The sequence below is a fragment of the Passer domesticus genome, chromosome 9 (assembly GCF_036417665.1).
Source record: "Passer domesticus isolate bPasDom1 chromosome 9, bPasDom1.hap1, whole genome shotgun sequence".
In the NCBI taxonomy this organism is placed as follows: Eukaryota; Metazoa; Chordata; class Aves; order Passeriformes; family Passeridae; genus Passer; species Passer domesticus.
Genome location: NC_087482.1, coordinates 28,657,965 through 28,674,079, shown reverse-complemented (window position 1 = coordinate 28,674,079; position 16,115 = coordinate 28,657,965). Strand labels below are relative to the sequence as shown.

General features: G+C 41.1%; 1 protein-coding gene across 6 annotated transcripts in view; it reads left to right on the top strand.

Annotated features, from left to right (window-relative positions):
- Nucleotides 1–16,115, top strand: part of IARS1 (isoleucyl-tRNA synthetase 1) — a 94,346-nt gene that overhangs the window by 51,178 nt on the left and 27,053 nt on the right. For all 6 annotated transcript variants that reach the window (XM_064432251.1, XM_064432248.1, XM_064432246.1 and 3 more), the window contains exons 16-21: nucleotides 1,338–1,411; nucleotides 2,278–2,472; nucleotides 7,182–7,268; nucleotides 7,943–8,026; nucleotides 11,399–11,546; nucleotides 14,227–14,347. In XM_064432251.1, the coding sequence (XP_064288321.1) occupies nucleotides 1,338–1,411; nucleotides 2,278–2,472; nucleotides 7,182–7,268; nucleotides 7,943–8,026; nucleotides 11,399–11,546; nucleotides 14,227–14,347 (709 nt within the window). The remainder of the gene's footprint in view (nucleotides 1–1,337; nucleotides 1,412–2,277; nucleotides 2,473–7,181; nucleotides 7,269–7,942; nucleotides 8,027–11,398; nucleotides 11,547–14,226; nucleotides 14,348–16,115) is intronic.

The window sequence follows — 16,115 nt, the reverse complement described above, 5'->3', positions numbered from 1 at the left end:
AGCACCTGCTGCTGCTCACTTGAGCCTGTGTGTTTACTTATGGGGCTACATGAATGAAGAACAGATCTGGGTTAAAAATAGTTAGTTGATGAAGATGTATTTTTACCTGGAATCAGTCCCCTTGTTTAGTTTGTGTGCATTCTGCAGGCTGTTGTACCTGGCTAGTGGAATCATTGTCCTGCCTCATTTCCTACAGAATAAAAAAGACAGATAAGTAATGAAAACATCACATTTCCAAAGTACTTTAACAATAGCAAATGGTGATTAGTAATGCAGATCAGCACTTGAATCAGACTGGGAAAATCGTGTCTTAAAACCCAAATCAGACTGAGTTTCTGTCTTCTCTGTAATTCATGACAATTTTTTGGAATTAAAGACACCAAAACCTTTCAGTTAGTCACAATTTCCATGTGTATACATATGCATATGTTTAAGACTAGCTAAAGGAATTGAGCAGTGCTCTGATTTTTGTACCTTAAGAGCAACTTCCAAAGTTATTTCGTGTGAAAAATGTCTGGCCTATTTACAGCTTCTTTATGGTGCTACATTTAACTCCTTCCCTGTCAGATCTGTCAGACCCTGGGGTTTTTCTGCTGCAATTCTAAAAGGGAAGGATGGCATGCGGGACAGCATCTCCAAAATCCAGGCCTGTACTGCAGCTTGTGGCTCATGAGTCCTGCCAGATGAGAGAGGCCACAGGGCACTGGGAGGGCTCCATTTCAGTAAAACCTAAAGTAAAATCTTGCTTTTCTGCTTTCTCATACAGTTTTTCAGAATCCTGGTTTCATGATGTCAGTGCAAGTCTGGTGTGGAAATTTGCATTATTAATAGCATGTTGGTGCAACAAAACCAAGAAAAGTCTTCCTTAGCAATCCCTCTGGTAGCTGTGATGCTTTCTTGACTTCAGATAAAAAGCCTTTATCTTGTACAGTTTAGTCTACCTGGGATGGAATCCTTAAGGATAATGAGCTGCTTACTTCAGGGGAGGAACCTGGGATCTCAAACTCCTGTTTATGTAAAAGTCAGTCATTGAATTTTCAGAGCTTTTTGATTGTGTCTGGTTTGGAGAAGCCCCCCATCAAATCCCACATTTTTTGATGACCTGCCAAGATGCTGCTGCTTCCAAGTCTCCAGTTCTTGTAACATGAATTGTATTAAATCAGGGCAGTGGTCTTTAACATCATTTGAGGAAGGAGACCCTTGTGCAAAATTTTGTATTGGTTTTTTTCAGCTCTATCGACTACTACAAGATATATTGCAAGTCTCCTGTCTGATATTAAAAAAAAATAGCTGCTATGTACAAATAACTGGCTAAATTTCTTGAATTTCTCCTACAGGTGGTTTGTGTTGGATCAATGGCAGAACTGGAGGAGCTGTCTGGAGTAAAAGTGACGGATCTGCATCGAGAAAGGTGTGTCACAGAGACTCTCCACTGGGTATTAGACATAGATAAGTAGACATAAAAAAACCTTGGGTTTTTTTTTGCCCAAACCCTGGGAAACAGATTTAGGGAATAAAAAATTTGTAACAGGACTTATGACTAACACATATAAATTTTCTTTTTTTCTGTTGAAAAACACTTATTGAACACTGTTAATACAAAAAATTACAGAGATTATCAAAGGAAACACTTTGAAGGACCTTTTTAAAGAGTCATTAAAATGAAAGCCACAACAGCTGTCATCCTAATACGCCAGCATGACACGAACTTCTAACTTGGTTTTGTTGGAGGTTGCTGGGTGTTATAGATGGATAATGGGAAGATTGGCTCTCACAATTAAGGGGTGAATATTAAGAGAAGCTTTATTGATGTATAGTTATGTTATTGTGGTTTAGATGTTCTCTGTTCTCCCCATAGTTCCCTTTTCCCCCTCCTGTATTGCTGCCATCAGACAGCCTGGGCTGTCTGGGACAGGTAGAAAGAAGGCATGCACATGTGTCCCTTGCATGGGGCACTTGGGAATAGAAAAGCTTGTAGCTGGGGGGCTGTGACCACTGAAGTGTCACGAAAGCAATAATCTCCAGCAATAAATGGCACAGAAGAGCTGACTGGCAGACTTTGTGAGGGGCCAGGGCTGGCTGATACAACCCCCAAGGGTATAAAAGGAGAAGCATCCATCTTGCAGACGAGCCAGCCGCGTGGTAGGCAGCCACGAGGGCAGCACCCACGCCTGCTTTTCCTTACTTAGTGCTTTTGTTGTATTTTTGTTAAGGTTTGATAAGCCTTACAGATTTGTAAAGCGGTGGTTTCTCCCCCCGGGGGTGTTTGTCGTGCAGCATTGACCATCTGAGCATCCCGTCGCGCTGCGGGAAGGGCGCGCTGCGCCGCGTGCCCGAGGTGTTCGACTGCTGGTTCGAGAGCGGCAGCATGCCCTACGCCCAGGTGCACTACCCCTTCCAGAACAGGAGGGAGCTCGAGGACGCCTTCCCCGCCGACTTCATCGCCGAGGGCATCGACCAGACGCGAGGATGGTAATTTCCTGCCACTTGCTGTGTCAGGTGGCTTGGTTTGGAAAGAGAGTCTGTTAAAGAAGGCAGGAGGCTCCCCTGAAATGGAAAATGTGGACCCCCTTCCTCTGAATTATTACAATTTTTAAATTAAGGGGCTCTCAGGCCAAGATATGGGAATAGGAATAACAGTTTTTTATTAGGAAAATTAAAATAAAGTGCCACAATACAAAAAAACGCTGCCAGAGTCAGAGCAGGAGCTGACACCCTGTGGGTCAGGGTGCTGGCAGCAGTCCCATTCCATGGTGGCTCAGCCCTCCTGCAGTGCCAGCTGTGGTTCTGTTGGAGCAGGGATCCTGCAGAAGGGTGCAGTTTTCCTCTGAAGGTCCAGTGCTGGTGTAGATGGCCCTGCCATTCCTCTGGGAATGCAGGGGAGAAGAAAGCTGCTCCTCTGGAAATGCAGTGGGAAAAGGCTGCTGTGGTGTTCCAAATGTCAGATTCTATCCAGGTAGGAATGCTTGGCTCCTCCTCCTGGGTCGAGCTTCTCTCAATGGCGATGTAATTTGATCAGCCATGCAGTGACACTCACTGGCCCATGAACAGAAGAGATCTCCTGGAGGGAGGATTGGTTATGGAAGAGATAAAGAAAACTGTCCAATTAGCAGAGGGTAACTGCCCCATCTCTAACAGTAATTGAATACACACCCAGCTAAACCTGAAACATCAGGTTATTGCCCTGTGTGTAACACTTCAGTGCTTTACTATCTACTTCAATAATTAATACATTTATTTAACTGCATTTTATAATGCATTTACTTTCACATTTTTAATGCTGTATAGATAATTTGACCGTTTCTGTACAGGCAAGTGTAGAATTTGTCTTTAAACTCAAACACAAGGTAGTTTAAAGCTTGATGACAAAAAAATTGTTGTAGAAATACAATATTAGCAAGAAAACTTCCCAGCTTTTATGGAAGACATGATTAGTAATAGGGCACATCTTTGGCCTGGTAAGGAAAAATCTCAGCAGCTGAATGATCACAGAACTTGAGTTATCTACTGGAGACAGAGCTGCAGTTGAGTCACTTGAAATGGAAGTCAGTGTGTTGAGGATTTCAAGCCAATGTATATAGCCTGGTAATTTTTTACCTCAAGATTAAACTTGAATTTTGGAGTTTTGGGTGAGTGCAGAAAAAAATTAAATCAAACCTTATGTTGTTAAGATTATATATTTTGCAAAAAAGTCAAAGTTTTTAGCTGTAAACAACATCTGCTTCTTTCACTCTAGATAAATCCTTTTCAATCATTGGTGAAAAATTTTGTCTGATTTTCTGTGGTTAATGTTCTCATACATAGTTGTATGCCTACATACAGCTTTAGTTCTAGCATTGCAAAGTGTTTAGTCCATGTCTGAAGTTTGAGGTTGACTGTGAAAATTGACAGATGAAGATGAATTTTTGTGTTTTCTGGATTAGTGAGTTTGACTGTGTCCAAGCAGAACTTTTCCATCCAGTAACTTGAGGTATTAGAGCTAAATAAATTCCCTTGGAATACAGTTGGCACTTCCCCATGCCCATTCCTCTATCCCCACAACAAATCAAAGCAACCAAAGCAGGCAGGATGCCAAATACAACTAAATTTCGTGGCTGTAGGGAAATGTCTTCATTTTTCAGCCCCTTAATTGCGATGCAAAAAATTGTCTAATACCTCAGTATACAGTCATATACTGTTGGGTAGCAAAAGGAGAATGAAAAACTTAATTTTTCCTCTTTATTCTTTTTATCTGGAAAAAACTAGAAAACAGTGCTTTTTTTTTTAATGGAGGAACTTCAGGATGAAGGCCTTTGGTGTGAGCCCTCAGACTTGTGTGCCATAGTCAGGGTGCAAGAGGAGGCTTTGCCTTTTCAGTCTGGGGCAGATTGCTGTTTGTTCTTAGCATGAGTGTAAGAGTTCCTGGGAGTCTTACCCAGAGCCAGGTGTGTTTCACCTGTTTGTGGTGGGAAATAAAACACTGCCTCAATTCCTACTGCTCCCACCTCTCCCAGGTTTTCAATGAGCTGGGGCTTTGCTACCAGCAAGTGTTGGATGATTTATAGTAGAGCACTTCTGATTTGTGAGAGGTAAGAGGAATTATGATGTGAGGTCTAAGAGAACAAGGAGCAGATGAGTTCTGAAGTGTTGGGAGCACAGGATGGGATTTGTATTTGGCACATCCTGTACAGAGTGTGAAGCTTGAGAATGGAGATTGGTTTTGTGTCAGGTCAGAGACTGCAGCTGCTGTGAAGTGAGGACAGGGAGGTGGGGAAGGGCTCAGGAGGTGCAGGTTTGGTGGCTTCTGGTTCATTCCACAGAAGAGGAGGAAAAAATCAAGGGAGACAAGGGGAAAATTAATGTGACAAAGGTGATTGTCCAGAAAAGTTATATTTTTGATGACTTTCTGCATGGATAGAGGTACAGCTGAATTATATTTGTTAAAGCCACAGGACAAAATCTTAGAGTAGTTGGGTTGAAAGTCTGGCAGTTCAGGCAGAGTGGTAGGAAAGGCTCTGCCTCTGTATAGAGAAATGCAGCAAGATTTGTGCTCGTGATCTGAATGTGGTGGCCCACAGGGAATTCACAGCTGGAAGGTTTGGCATGAACCACAGGATCATGAATTTACCCACAGCTGTTCAAGAATAAAAGAAGAAAAGATTCCCTCCCTGTTTTCTCCTTGCTGGAAAGTAGAGCAAAGGAGTGAAGTTCTGTCCCTGTTATGGCTTTTTCACTGTTCTTGAGTGACAGTTATTTATCTGCAAGGACATACCTAGGAACAGTCTGAGATTTGGTGAATGGAAGGGGAAGCAGTAGAGAAATTGAGGAAGTTTTCAGGAAACAAATGTGTCTCTGGACAAGATACTTCAAAAATAAGGTGCAGAAAGACACTGCTTTAAAATATTCAGAGTGAATGAGGTGAATTCTAAAAGCACAACCTGAGGAAGAATCAAAAGAGTTCCATCAGAATATGTGGATCACAGGTTTTCAGAGACAGTCTTGTAGCTGTCATCAACTAAGCCACCTCATGCTGAGACTCTTTGGGTTTGACAACTTGAACATAAAATTTGTGATGTATCCTTGGATGCATTTTTTCAGTGCCCACTGTCTGCCTGTACAACTTTCCTCATACAAGGAATTAGGAATTCCTAAAGAACATTGAAATCTCTCCTAGCTGGTTCTGCTTTATGCTTTTATGCAAGTTCAGGTGCTCTAATAGGAGAATTTGTGACCAGTTTGCAGAAAGTGCTGGGAGTTTGTCAATGAGGAATTTTTTAGTAAGTACAGAGAAAAAACTGTTGTGTTTGTAATGAACTTTCATCTCTGTAGGCTTGAGGTGCCAGTCACCTGAGTGAATAGTCAGATATTTGTGTTTAGGGTTTTCTTAAGAAAGTTTAAAATCAAGACAGGGATTTTGAATGCAAATGTTTGTGTGCAGGTGGAGGACTATTGGCTAAAATTAATGAAATTAAACTGTAGTTTAATAAAGAGAATTTGCATCCTGCAGTGTGGATTGAGGTGATTTTGAGAGTTAGGGGCCTGTCTGAAATAGGCATCAGAGTTGTCATGGAAGTCACTTAATAAATGCACACAGCAGCCTCTGCAGAGGACCCTCAAGTGTCAGCATAATGCTTTTGCAATTATAGGCTGCTTTTTGATAAAAACAACTTTGGAACATACAGATAGATTTTTTCTCCCCCATGAAGTGTTTCTCCCCTAAATCTTCATGCAAATACATAGTTCTGAGACATAACCTCCTGTGCCTTATTATAGCTTTTTTATAATCACCTTCTCTTTGAAGGTTGCTAAGCAGTTGTCAGTGTGATGCCTGTTTTGAACCAGGAAAGCTGTGGCCCACCCTCCAGTTACTTTCTTAAAAGTAATTACCAACAGTGCAGTTCCAGCAGCTCACACAGCCCTCCTTTGGTGAAGGCTCTGGCTCCTGAGTGTGAAATTATCACATCATCCTGCACTTCCACTTAATTTCCCAGATATAATCATATATCAGCCTGTGAACAATAGGTGCCTGTGCTTGCTCCAGCACTGATTTCCAGAGTGTCCAAGTTTACAGAGTGATTGTCAACACATCAAATAGAATGGGGAAGAACCACTGCTGCCCTTTGTTGGGGAAACATTCTCTTATTTTGTGGTGGTGGCTGATTTAAGCAGGCAACCACAACCTCCTTCCAGTCAAACCTTTGGCAGGGCTGGAAGGAGGCTTCTCCCTTGGTAACTTGCTTTTATACTTTTATACTATATTCCATTGTCTGGTAAGCTGAAGAACACACAGTGAACACACAAACACACAAAAGTGTGCTGGTTCTGATCAGATGCTCTGTTTAGTCCTGACTGGTCACAGGTTTGCAGTGAGCAAATAGGAAACTTGTTCAGGGGCAGAATTCCTTTTTTTCTGCTAAAGAGGGAAAATGCTGCAGTTTTCTTCCTCATGATCTTCCTAATGCTTCCTATTAGAATTTTTCTGCCTTCCTGGACTAGTAGATCCCAGCAAACAGCATGATATGCTTCAAATAGGAAGATCTACTTTCCATAAGCTCCTCTTCTGACTCTGCCACATAAATGTTCCCCAACTTTATCTTTGCCAGAGGAAAGCAGCATAATGAAGCATTTATTTTGTAATGAAGACATGCAGGCTTTAGCTTGGTGTATTTATAAAGTCACATTTGTGTTGTCTCTTGTTTCAGGTTCTACACTTTGCTGGTGCTGTCCACTGCTCTTTTTGGGAGGCCTCCTTTCAAGAATGTCATTGTGAACGGCCTTGTCCTTGCCAGGTTGGTGTCAATCAGCTCCTTCCTGAGCAGGTTTTTAGTCAAAGAATTTTTGAGATAAGACCCGCAAATTGTAAATGGAATGTGAAATGGACTTGGGAGCTGTTAAGACTTGCCAGGGTGATATCTGTGCTGCAGGAGATAAGAGGCATCTGAGAGTGAGAGGCTCACACATCCCAGCATCTGCTGCACTGGGTTCTTTCCAGCAGGGCTAGTCCTGCCTGGAGAGAGAAAATGAATGACAAGAATAGGAAAGAAATTGTACCTGTTAGGCAAAGTAAAAGGGATGATAAATGTAGTTTTAGATGTAATTTAAAGTTAATTATATTTGTTTCCCTTTATTTTCGAATGAAAATTTAAAAAAATCAGTGGGCTGGAGGGATTGCTTCAAAACAAGTGCATCTTTCCTCTGCTTGGGTAGGAAGGACAGATTTCCTGCCTAGATTTGTAACTTAGGAGCCTCCTGGGTTGGGTTTTGGTTTTTTCAGTTATTTTTGTAGGTTCAACAGTCCTACAGAAACGGTGTGCTCATATATAGATATATATAATTATGTCTGTGCCACCAGGAGCATACCAGGACAGAAAAATTGAACTTGATTTGAAGGGCCTTTCTTCTTTATCCATATAAATAAGTGTTAAAAGCTGGGAATTGATGTCTACATTCTGCTATTTTCTAGTGATGGCCAAAAAATGAGCAAAAGGAAGAAGAATTATCCCGATCCGATGCACATTGTGAACAGCTACGGAGCTGATGCACTCAGGTGGGATTTCTCTGGTGGATGTTCTGTGGGATGTGTGGGCTCCATGCTCATGGCAGATCCACACCAAGAGGCTGCTTGGGGGAGTTTGACAATTACAGCAGGAAGAAAGTTAATTTTAGAAGCTTCTAGACCACTGGGACAGAAGTAGCTGCAAGAGTGGATGACTCCAAAGAACTGGCAGTGGATGCAGTGCATGTTTCCCTCCCTAAAGCCCAGGGGATCTGCTTCTTCCAGCACTGATAATCTGAGCTGAGCCAGTGAAAATGGGAATAAAATATTTGATAACAACATTACAAGGTCACTGTTAAATCATTGGCTTAGAGGAGGGTCTATGCATAATCCACAAAACATTTATTTCCTCTTTGCACTGTACATTTTCTGGAGAGAAAGTGCTTTGTGTTTGTGGATGTAAGTGCATCATTTGCACCTGATAGTAGTGGCACCGGAAGAGCAGAAGGGGAGCAGCCTGATGTGTGTAGATAAATTGTGCTGGTCAAACAGAGATTAAACCCAGTTCAAGTGGTTCATTAAAATTACAGGAACACATGGAGTAATTACACAGTCACTTGGTACTCTGACTTGGTGCACTGACTGCATGCATCAGGTGGTACCTTGAGGTAAAGGTACATAAAAAACATTTTAATAACTGCAAGAATCCACTACTTGGGCATTTCTCTAGAGCCCTGTAATTCTTGTGCATGTAACAAACCCTTCAACTCACACATTGTGTGTTACAGCTACACACAGAACTGATGGGCGGAATGGAAGCTGTTTGTTTGGGGAAGATGGTTGTTGCTTCTAGATAATTTAACAGAATCAGTGTGAAGTTCTAATTACTTCAGGCTTTAGCATTTAAAAGACTTAGTACATGTTTACAATGGAGAGTTGCTCTTTACAAATAAACAAGGTGTGGTAGCAGGGTAGCACTGAGCTGATAGCTGCAATAATAAGAGTGAGAAGGGTTGGAGTTACTCATACTGGAGATTTTTAAATCACAGGTGATGTTTCTGTTGAAAAAAAACAACAACCCTGCCTTTTTTATAAACAAACCAAAAAAATATCAAACACCAGAAGTTACACTTCTATTATTCATGGGGTTTTTTTTGAAATTTCTAAGAAGCTAATTCATTTTTCTGCCAGTGTACTCATTCTTTAATGTCACATTTATTTATACCTACACCCACACAGAGAGTAAAAAAGCATTGCAGCCTGGGCTCATTTCTGGAAGGAGCTCTGCAATTCAGTTCTCTGCCTTTTCTGAGGTGCTTGATGTTCTCTGTTTATAGCAAAAGCTACAAGTGAGGTTTTTTCCTTGGCACTGTTTCCCTGCAGAGTTACTTTAGCTTTTGCAGTACACAAATATATATGTATATTTTAACTCCAGCTTTGAAGTATTCTCAGCAGTAGCTTAATAAATAGATCAGTGGAAAATATAGATATAAGTTGGTGAAATGAATATGGAATTGAGCAGGAAGGGCAAACAGCAGAAATAACACCACAGTAAATTTTACAATCCAACTTGAGGCTTCATGAAATTTGAATCCTGAGTGAAATCTGTTACAAGGGCCAAAACAGTTACATTTCAATATTGCTGAGACCTGGGCTAGTGACCTGTCCAAGCTGAGCTACGTCAGAAAGAATTTGCTGGTCCTGGGATTTCCAGCCTTTGATTTCCTCTGTCCTGGGGTGAGGATTGCTGTTAGAAGGGAGGAGTTGCATCCTCCTCTCCACCTGGTCTTCAAATGCAGGAGAAAAAATGCAACAAGCTGCTGGTTTAGGGAGATGAAGAGGAGATAATTCACTTTTTTCTCGTGCATTGTCAGCAAACTCAGTAACACTGGCTTGATCTGAGGAAGGTTTTCTTTTCTGCCCAGTGGGTAACTGAATGGCTGTAACTAAACTGATGGAACTCTGGTTTTCTTGTGGCCCTTATTTTTCTGTTCATACAATAATGTGTCTTTGAATTGGAGTATTTGAGGGAATTGCTCTTCTTGTAACATTTACGTATTATAAGACAGAGTAGGACTGCTTTATTAAAACAAACAACCCCCCCCAAAAAACAATAATACCAGCAAACTATGGCACATAAATAATTGTAGTAGAAGGAAAGTGTGGTTTAAGGATAGACCTAAATTCTAGTTTCATTTAAGGACTTACTAGTTCGTTGCCATTAATTGTTCTGTGCCAGTTTGTAATTTGAATTCAGGTATGAATTCACTTGGGTGATCTTTGGGGTCCATTCCCACCCAAGCCATTCTATGAATCTGTGCTTAAAATTTGTGGTTAGGGTTGGGTGTTTTGTTTTGTTTTTTTTTTTAATCCAGTACTGAAAAAGCCCATTTCTGTCCTGCATTACTGTCTGTTTATTCTGGCAGCTCTATTTTTATTTATTGGTTTTAATGCAAGAAGCCCTCTCTCCTGAAGAATTTATGGTCTGGTATTCTTGAATGTGCTGTGTCAAATATCATGAAGATTTTAAAGCCTCTTAAAGGAAGTGCCTGTAAAGTTATATTAGTTTAGAGTCACGATTTTAAAAGTTTAAAAATGTGAGAAAATGGATTAATAAATTTGGATTGAAAAATGCCATAATCTTTAAAATGAAAAAATGTTTGGTTTGGTTTTCATATTTGGAAAATTAAATGAAGTGTATCTAAATCAAGTTTGTATTCAAGTGTTTTTGACACCTTAGTAAGGCCTGGTTTCTCTTTGACTTAACTTGATAAATTCCAGTTTATTTCTGAAGACAGAATGTTTATTTGGGGAAGAAGGTGGGATTTTTTTTTTAAACTCAGAGACAGCAAAGAAGCTGAGGGACATTTCTGTCCCTTGTATAAGTAGTTGGTGTCACCTGGATCCTCTGCTTTGGTCCCTCCAAGCTGTCTCTGGATGCAATACATTTTGTATTGTAGGAGGTACATCCTTTGTTCTCTTCTGGGGCTGTCTTTCTTGAAAATGCTGATTTTTGCTCTTTCCCTTGGATTTGCCTGGTTTGTTTTGCTCCTTAGTTTTGCCAAGGCTTTTTATAATTGAGGAGGTGAACAAGATTGAGTAGAAAGATACTGGGTAGTGGTTAAGCAATTCAAAATATTACCAAAACAACAGGTACAATCCTAAAGATGAACCAAGCAACCTCTGCTTGTTTTACACCATGATGGCATCTGAGCATGTGTTAGCACAGAGAGTGAAAAAGAAAATTTCAATCTAAATTCTGTGTGCAGCATCTTAGGAAAACTCCTGGAGCAGTTACTAGTGAATGGTTTTATGTTCAGTTTGTTACATGCCTACAGTACAGTTGTCTTTGGAGTTTTTCTTGTGAAACCCTATCAGTGTGTGCAGTTTTAACCTTTGAAGTATTGTGCTCTTATTTTGCAGGTTGTACCTGATCAATTCTCCTGTGGTAAGAGCAGAAAACCTGAGGTTTAAGGAGGAGGGGGTGAGGGATATCCTGAAGGATGTGTTCCTGCCCTGGTACAACGCCTACCGCTTCCTGGTGCAGAATGTTCAGATCCTGCAGCACAAGGTACAGCTCTGGGGGGCCCAGGGCAGGGGACTCTGCTCCTTCAGGGTTCAAGGGAATCATCTTGTAGGGAAACTCAGTTTGGAAGGGAGATCTGGACTCTGGAGGTCATCTGGTCTTTACTCCTTGGTCTAAGTTAGATAAGGCTGTATATTATACTTGCTCTTAATTTATTTGCTCTTTGTACTATGCTTTGTAAAGTTGTAATCATCTGCATCTTTATCTTCTTGACCAAAATCAAATTGAAAGGGGGAGAGGAAGATGAGGGACTGCCAAGACATGACTGCTCCCATTTCTCAGATTAGAGTGCAGTTGAGTCCCTTTTATTTCACATCTGTGGGATGCTGCTGCTGCTTTCAGACTTGTGAAATTGGAGTTCCAGACCTGGTGTTTGTGGGGTCAGGACACACTGAGCCATTACCTGCTGCTCCTCACCCCCTGGGAACACCAGTTAAAGCCACGTGTGCTGGAGGGGATCCTTCTGGATGTCCCTGCTGAATCTGGCTGGGTTTTCCTGGTGGTGTTTCCAGAGCAGCTGGAGGCAGCAGTTCCCACTGATCCTGCCTTAGTGCTGCTGCTTCTTCCTTGCTGTTCCTCTGTGTGGTATGGCCAGCACAGCCCCTCTCCAGGAGGATCTGTCACTTGGGCTGCAAGTTCCTCTGCACTGAGAGCAGTGCTCAGCACCACACACACTGAGCAGAACTGCAAATCAGTCAGCAAAGTTATTTGCAGTAGTGGCTGCTGTGACAGTTTCTTGAGCTAACTCATTTACAGGAACTTTAATTATGAATCTGCATTAAAATGCTTAACTTGGGAATACTCAGCCCTGAATACATTAGCCACAGCAAGGAGATTGTCTTCTGTAACATGACAGTAATTTTTAAAAAAGTTATATTTAAATGCAACTTAGAAAAAAGATTCAGAAATGGAATGGGAAGAAAGGCAAATCACAAAAGCAATAATACTTTAGACTTGTAGATTACATTTGAAGTCTGCTAAAAATGCTAGATGAGTGACAGGAGTTTCTACACTTTCAGTGTGAAAGCAAGATTAAAATTTCTTTCTTATAGTAGTTTTTCATTAAAATTGAAGATTTGATGTGTATTTTGTATAATTTTTATTGAAACCAATTTTAATCTTTCAGCTGAAATTATTGACAGCAGGTTTTGTGCAGACTTTTATGAGAGAGTGGGAGCTAAATGAAAAGTTCAAACCTTGTGCTGCAAGTTCAGTTGCAGTGGCAGCCTGGGCACTGTGGAGAGCTGTCATTTGAATCAATAAAGGCAGCTGAATTCAGAAATCAGTACAGTAAACAGCTGACTTAAACAATTGAGTTTATCTGTTTTAGCAACCTCTTTGGGGAAGAAAGTTGGCTAACTCCAGATCCTCATATCCAGCAAGTCTTATTTTCAGGACCCCTAGACAGCATTCATCAGACAAACTTAGGTGTTACCCCCCAAAATACACTTGTTTACCCTGGGTGACCTTTGAATTGTCTAAAGTGAACTTTGTAGCTTTTTGCTGTGATCCCATTAAATCTTGCAGTGTCAGCTCAATTGGGGATGGAAGACCCCAGTGGAAAATCCAGGTGCTTGAGGAGATAGGTTTGGTAATTCAGTAGATGGATTTTTTCTTTCTAAATCCTTCCTGTGCACCATATTAGGCAAAAGAATGTGCTATTGGATGTGATAAAGCTTAAATTAGATTTCATGCCCAGGTTAAGCAACTTCTTCATTGTGTTCTGCTTCCTGCAAGAGTGCAAGTAAAATCCCAGTGTCCTGGATCAGGTATAATAATGATTTAATGCTTATTGTAATTCTCCGTTTAATTGTAGTTGGTTAATGACTGCTGACCTCACACAGGGATTGTTCCTCTTCTGCATTTCTTTCCTATGAATCTTCTTCTTTGTACTGTGAAAGTGGATCTGTAGTGTCTGGGTTTAATAATCCAAACAGATTTTTTCATCTGGACTCTTAGGGAAGGGAAAGACTAAAGGCTTTTAAAACTAGCTATTAAATACTGTTTGTAAATTTAAAAAAAAAAAAAAAACACCCAAAACCTGTTTCCAGCCTGTTGTAAGAATGTGGGAAAGAGTCAGACATGGTCTTGCTTGCAAGGCCCTGCAGAACCAGCATAGTGTTGCCATTTCTCAGATGGCTGCAAACATCAGTGCTCTGGAAAGCAGCAGAAATGCACTGTGTGCATGTTGGATGCTAAAAATTCCACCTGCTTTTTCAGGTTCATTCATCTGTGTTTCAATGTGTCGAGATTGTCCCATGTTCTTAAAGTAATGGTCTTGTTTCTAGGCCTGATCTTCAGCTAGAATCCATCTGCACAGTGAATGCCTTAGAAATGCCTCAGACCCTCCTGGATGAAGGAGCTGTGTAAATTCCAGCTTGTGTCTGGAGGCTGGGGAAGGGATTGGTGCTGCTTTTTATCTGCTTTAACAGGCCCAAATCAGCAGCCTCCTTTGCAGTTAAAGGTGGTGGAGAGGCAGCAGTGAGACAGGTTTTCCACAGCTCCTTCTCTTACATACCTGTGTCTGGAATTTCATGTTTGCTGCTGGGAAACCAGTGCAGCTCAGGGAAGATGCCAAAATAGTGGTAGCTGACAGGTAATTGGATACAGAGGTTTGATTATATACCCTGATGACTTGGAAATCTGCTTTGTGTTTTGATGATAGGATGAGGGAAGAGAATTCCTTTACAATGAGAACACAGTTAAGGAGAGCAATAACATCATGGATAAATGGATTCTTTCTTTCACCCAGTCCCTCATCCAGTTCTTCAAAGCTGAAATGGCAGGTATGCATTTTTGCTCAGGGGGTCTGGGGGTGTTTCATGTTTGATTGCAGAACTTGCCTTTCCATACAGAGATTCCCAAATTCTGTGAGAGACTTTGATAAAAGGAAGGAAATCTTTAACCAGCTACCATAATCCATGGAATGCTTCTTTCATGGGTGTTAAGTCAGATTTTGCTATGCTTGTTCATGAGGTTTCAAAAAGTGATGAGGCTTTTTTTGTCACAGCTAATCCTGTGAGCTCAGTGATGGAGCTTGTTGCTGTAACAACGTCTGCAGTGCTTGGAGCAATTAATAATATTATAATAGTCACTGAAAGACAGCAGTGAAAAGGAAGCCAAATAGAATTTGGAGGAGCTGTAAAAAGAGGGATAAAATGGGCAGTGCTCAAGTCAGCTAAATAAAATAATTTTGATGGATACATGAACACTGGCAATAAATTTTTCCCTGGTTTAGTTCCATGGAGAGGGATTTTCTGGAATCATGCTGTGGGAGTGTGTGCAGCAGAGTGGATGGTATTAGGATAGCTGTAAGAAGATACTGTCCAGGTTTTTCTCCTGCATGATTCTTTTTCATCATTCCATAACCTCTTCATACTCAGATTGCAGTGGGGCACTTAATTGCAAAGAAGAGATGCTGCAAGAACCCCCTTAAGTAGTTGATAAACTTGCAGATGGGATTTGAAGAGGTTTTGGTGCATTTGAGGGCTCTGGAAGCCCAGATATTGGAAAGAAGGTGGCTTTGGCCATTGTCACTCCTGTTCATGAATAAACAAATAACCCCCCTCCATGCCTGTGATCTAAGTTGCCCCCAGAAGAATTTTCAGCAGCCTTGGGCAGGAAGGTGTCAAGTGGGATAGCAGGTAATAAGGAAATAGCTGAATGGCAGATGTCAGTGCAGCAGGACACAGGACAGTCCTGCACTGCACTCCGCTCTTGCTTTCCCCCATGACTTGGTGTGATGGTCACTCTCACCAAGAGCAGGGAGTTAGTTTATCTGGCTCTGACAGGTGGACCAGGTCATTTGGCACCAGCAGAATTCACTGAGCTCGTCTAAGAACATTTCATTATAGGAAGAAGGAATCCTCAAGCTACCCAACCTAGCAATATGATAAAAGCTGGCTCTCATTGATGAAAATGTGGCTTCTTCCTGCAAGTTGTTGTCCTTGAAATTTGATGGTGGTTTGTGTTGAGTTTCATGTGTTGCCAAGCAGAAATAACCAGAGCCTATGCAAGTTTATGTGCTGCTTGTGAAGAGGAAAATACTCTGAAGGACAGCAGAAAATTAATTTGCGAGTTTGTGAACCTGGGATCTTGGATTAGTGCATGGTTTAAACAGAAATATTTGTAGGAAGGTGAATATGGGGGTAGAAACTTGAATTATCTGCTCTGGACTTCTGAGAGGAAGGTGAAGCTGACAAAAAGGGATGTGTCAGTGACCATCTTTATAAACTAAGAAGATCCTTCCAAGCAGGAGAAGAGAGTTCCTGTTGGAAAATGACAATGCAAAGACTTGCAAGGCAGTAGTGTTGGTAGGAAATACTGTTGTCTTGTCTTAGATGAAGATAACATCATGTGCTCATCGAATGAGTGGCAGTCTCATGTGGAAGGGATTAATAAACAGAATTTTTCAATTTATTTTTCTGCATAAACTCTGGATTCAGTCAGGCAGATCTTAATGAGATGAAGTGAATTTGTGTACTGTGACATGATACTCTAATCTCTTTTGCAAACCTATTTTGGGATTTTTTTTTTTTTGAAAATATTTTCTAC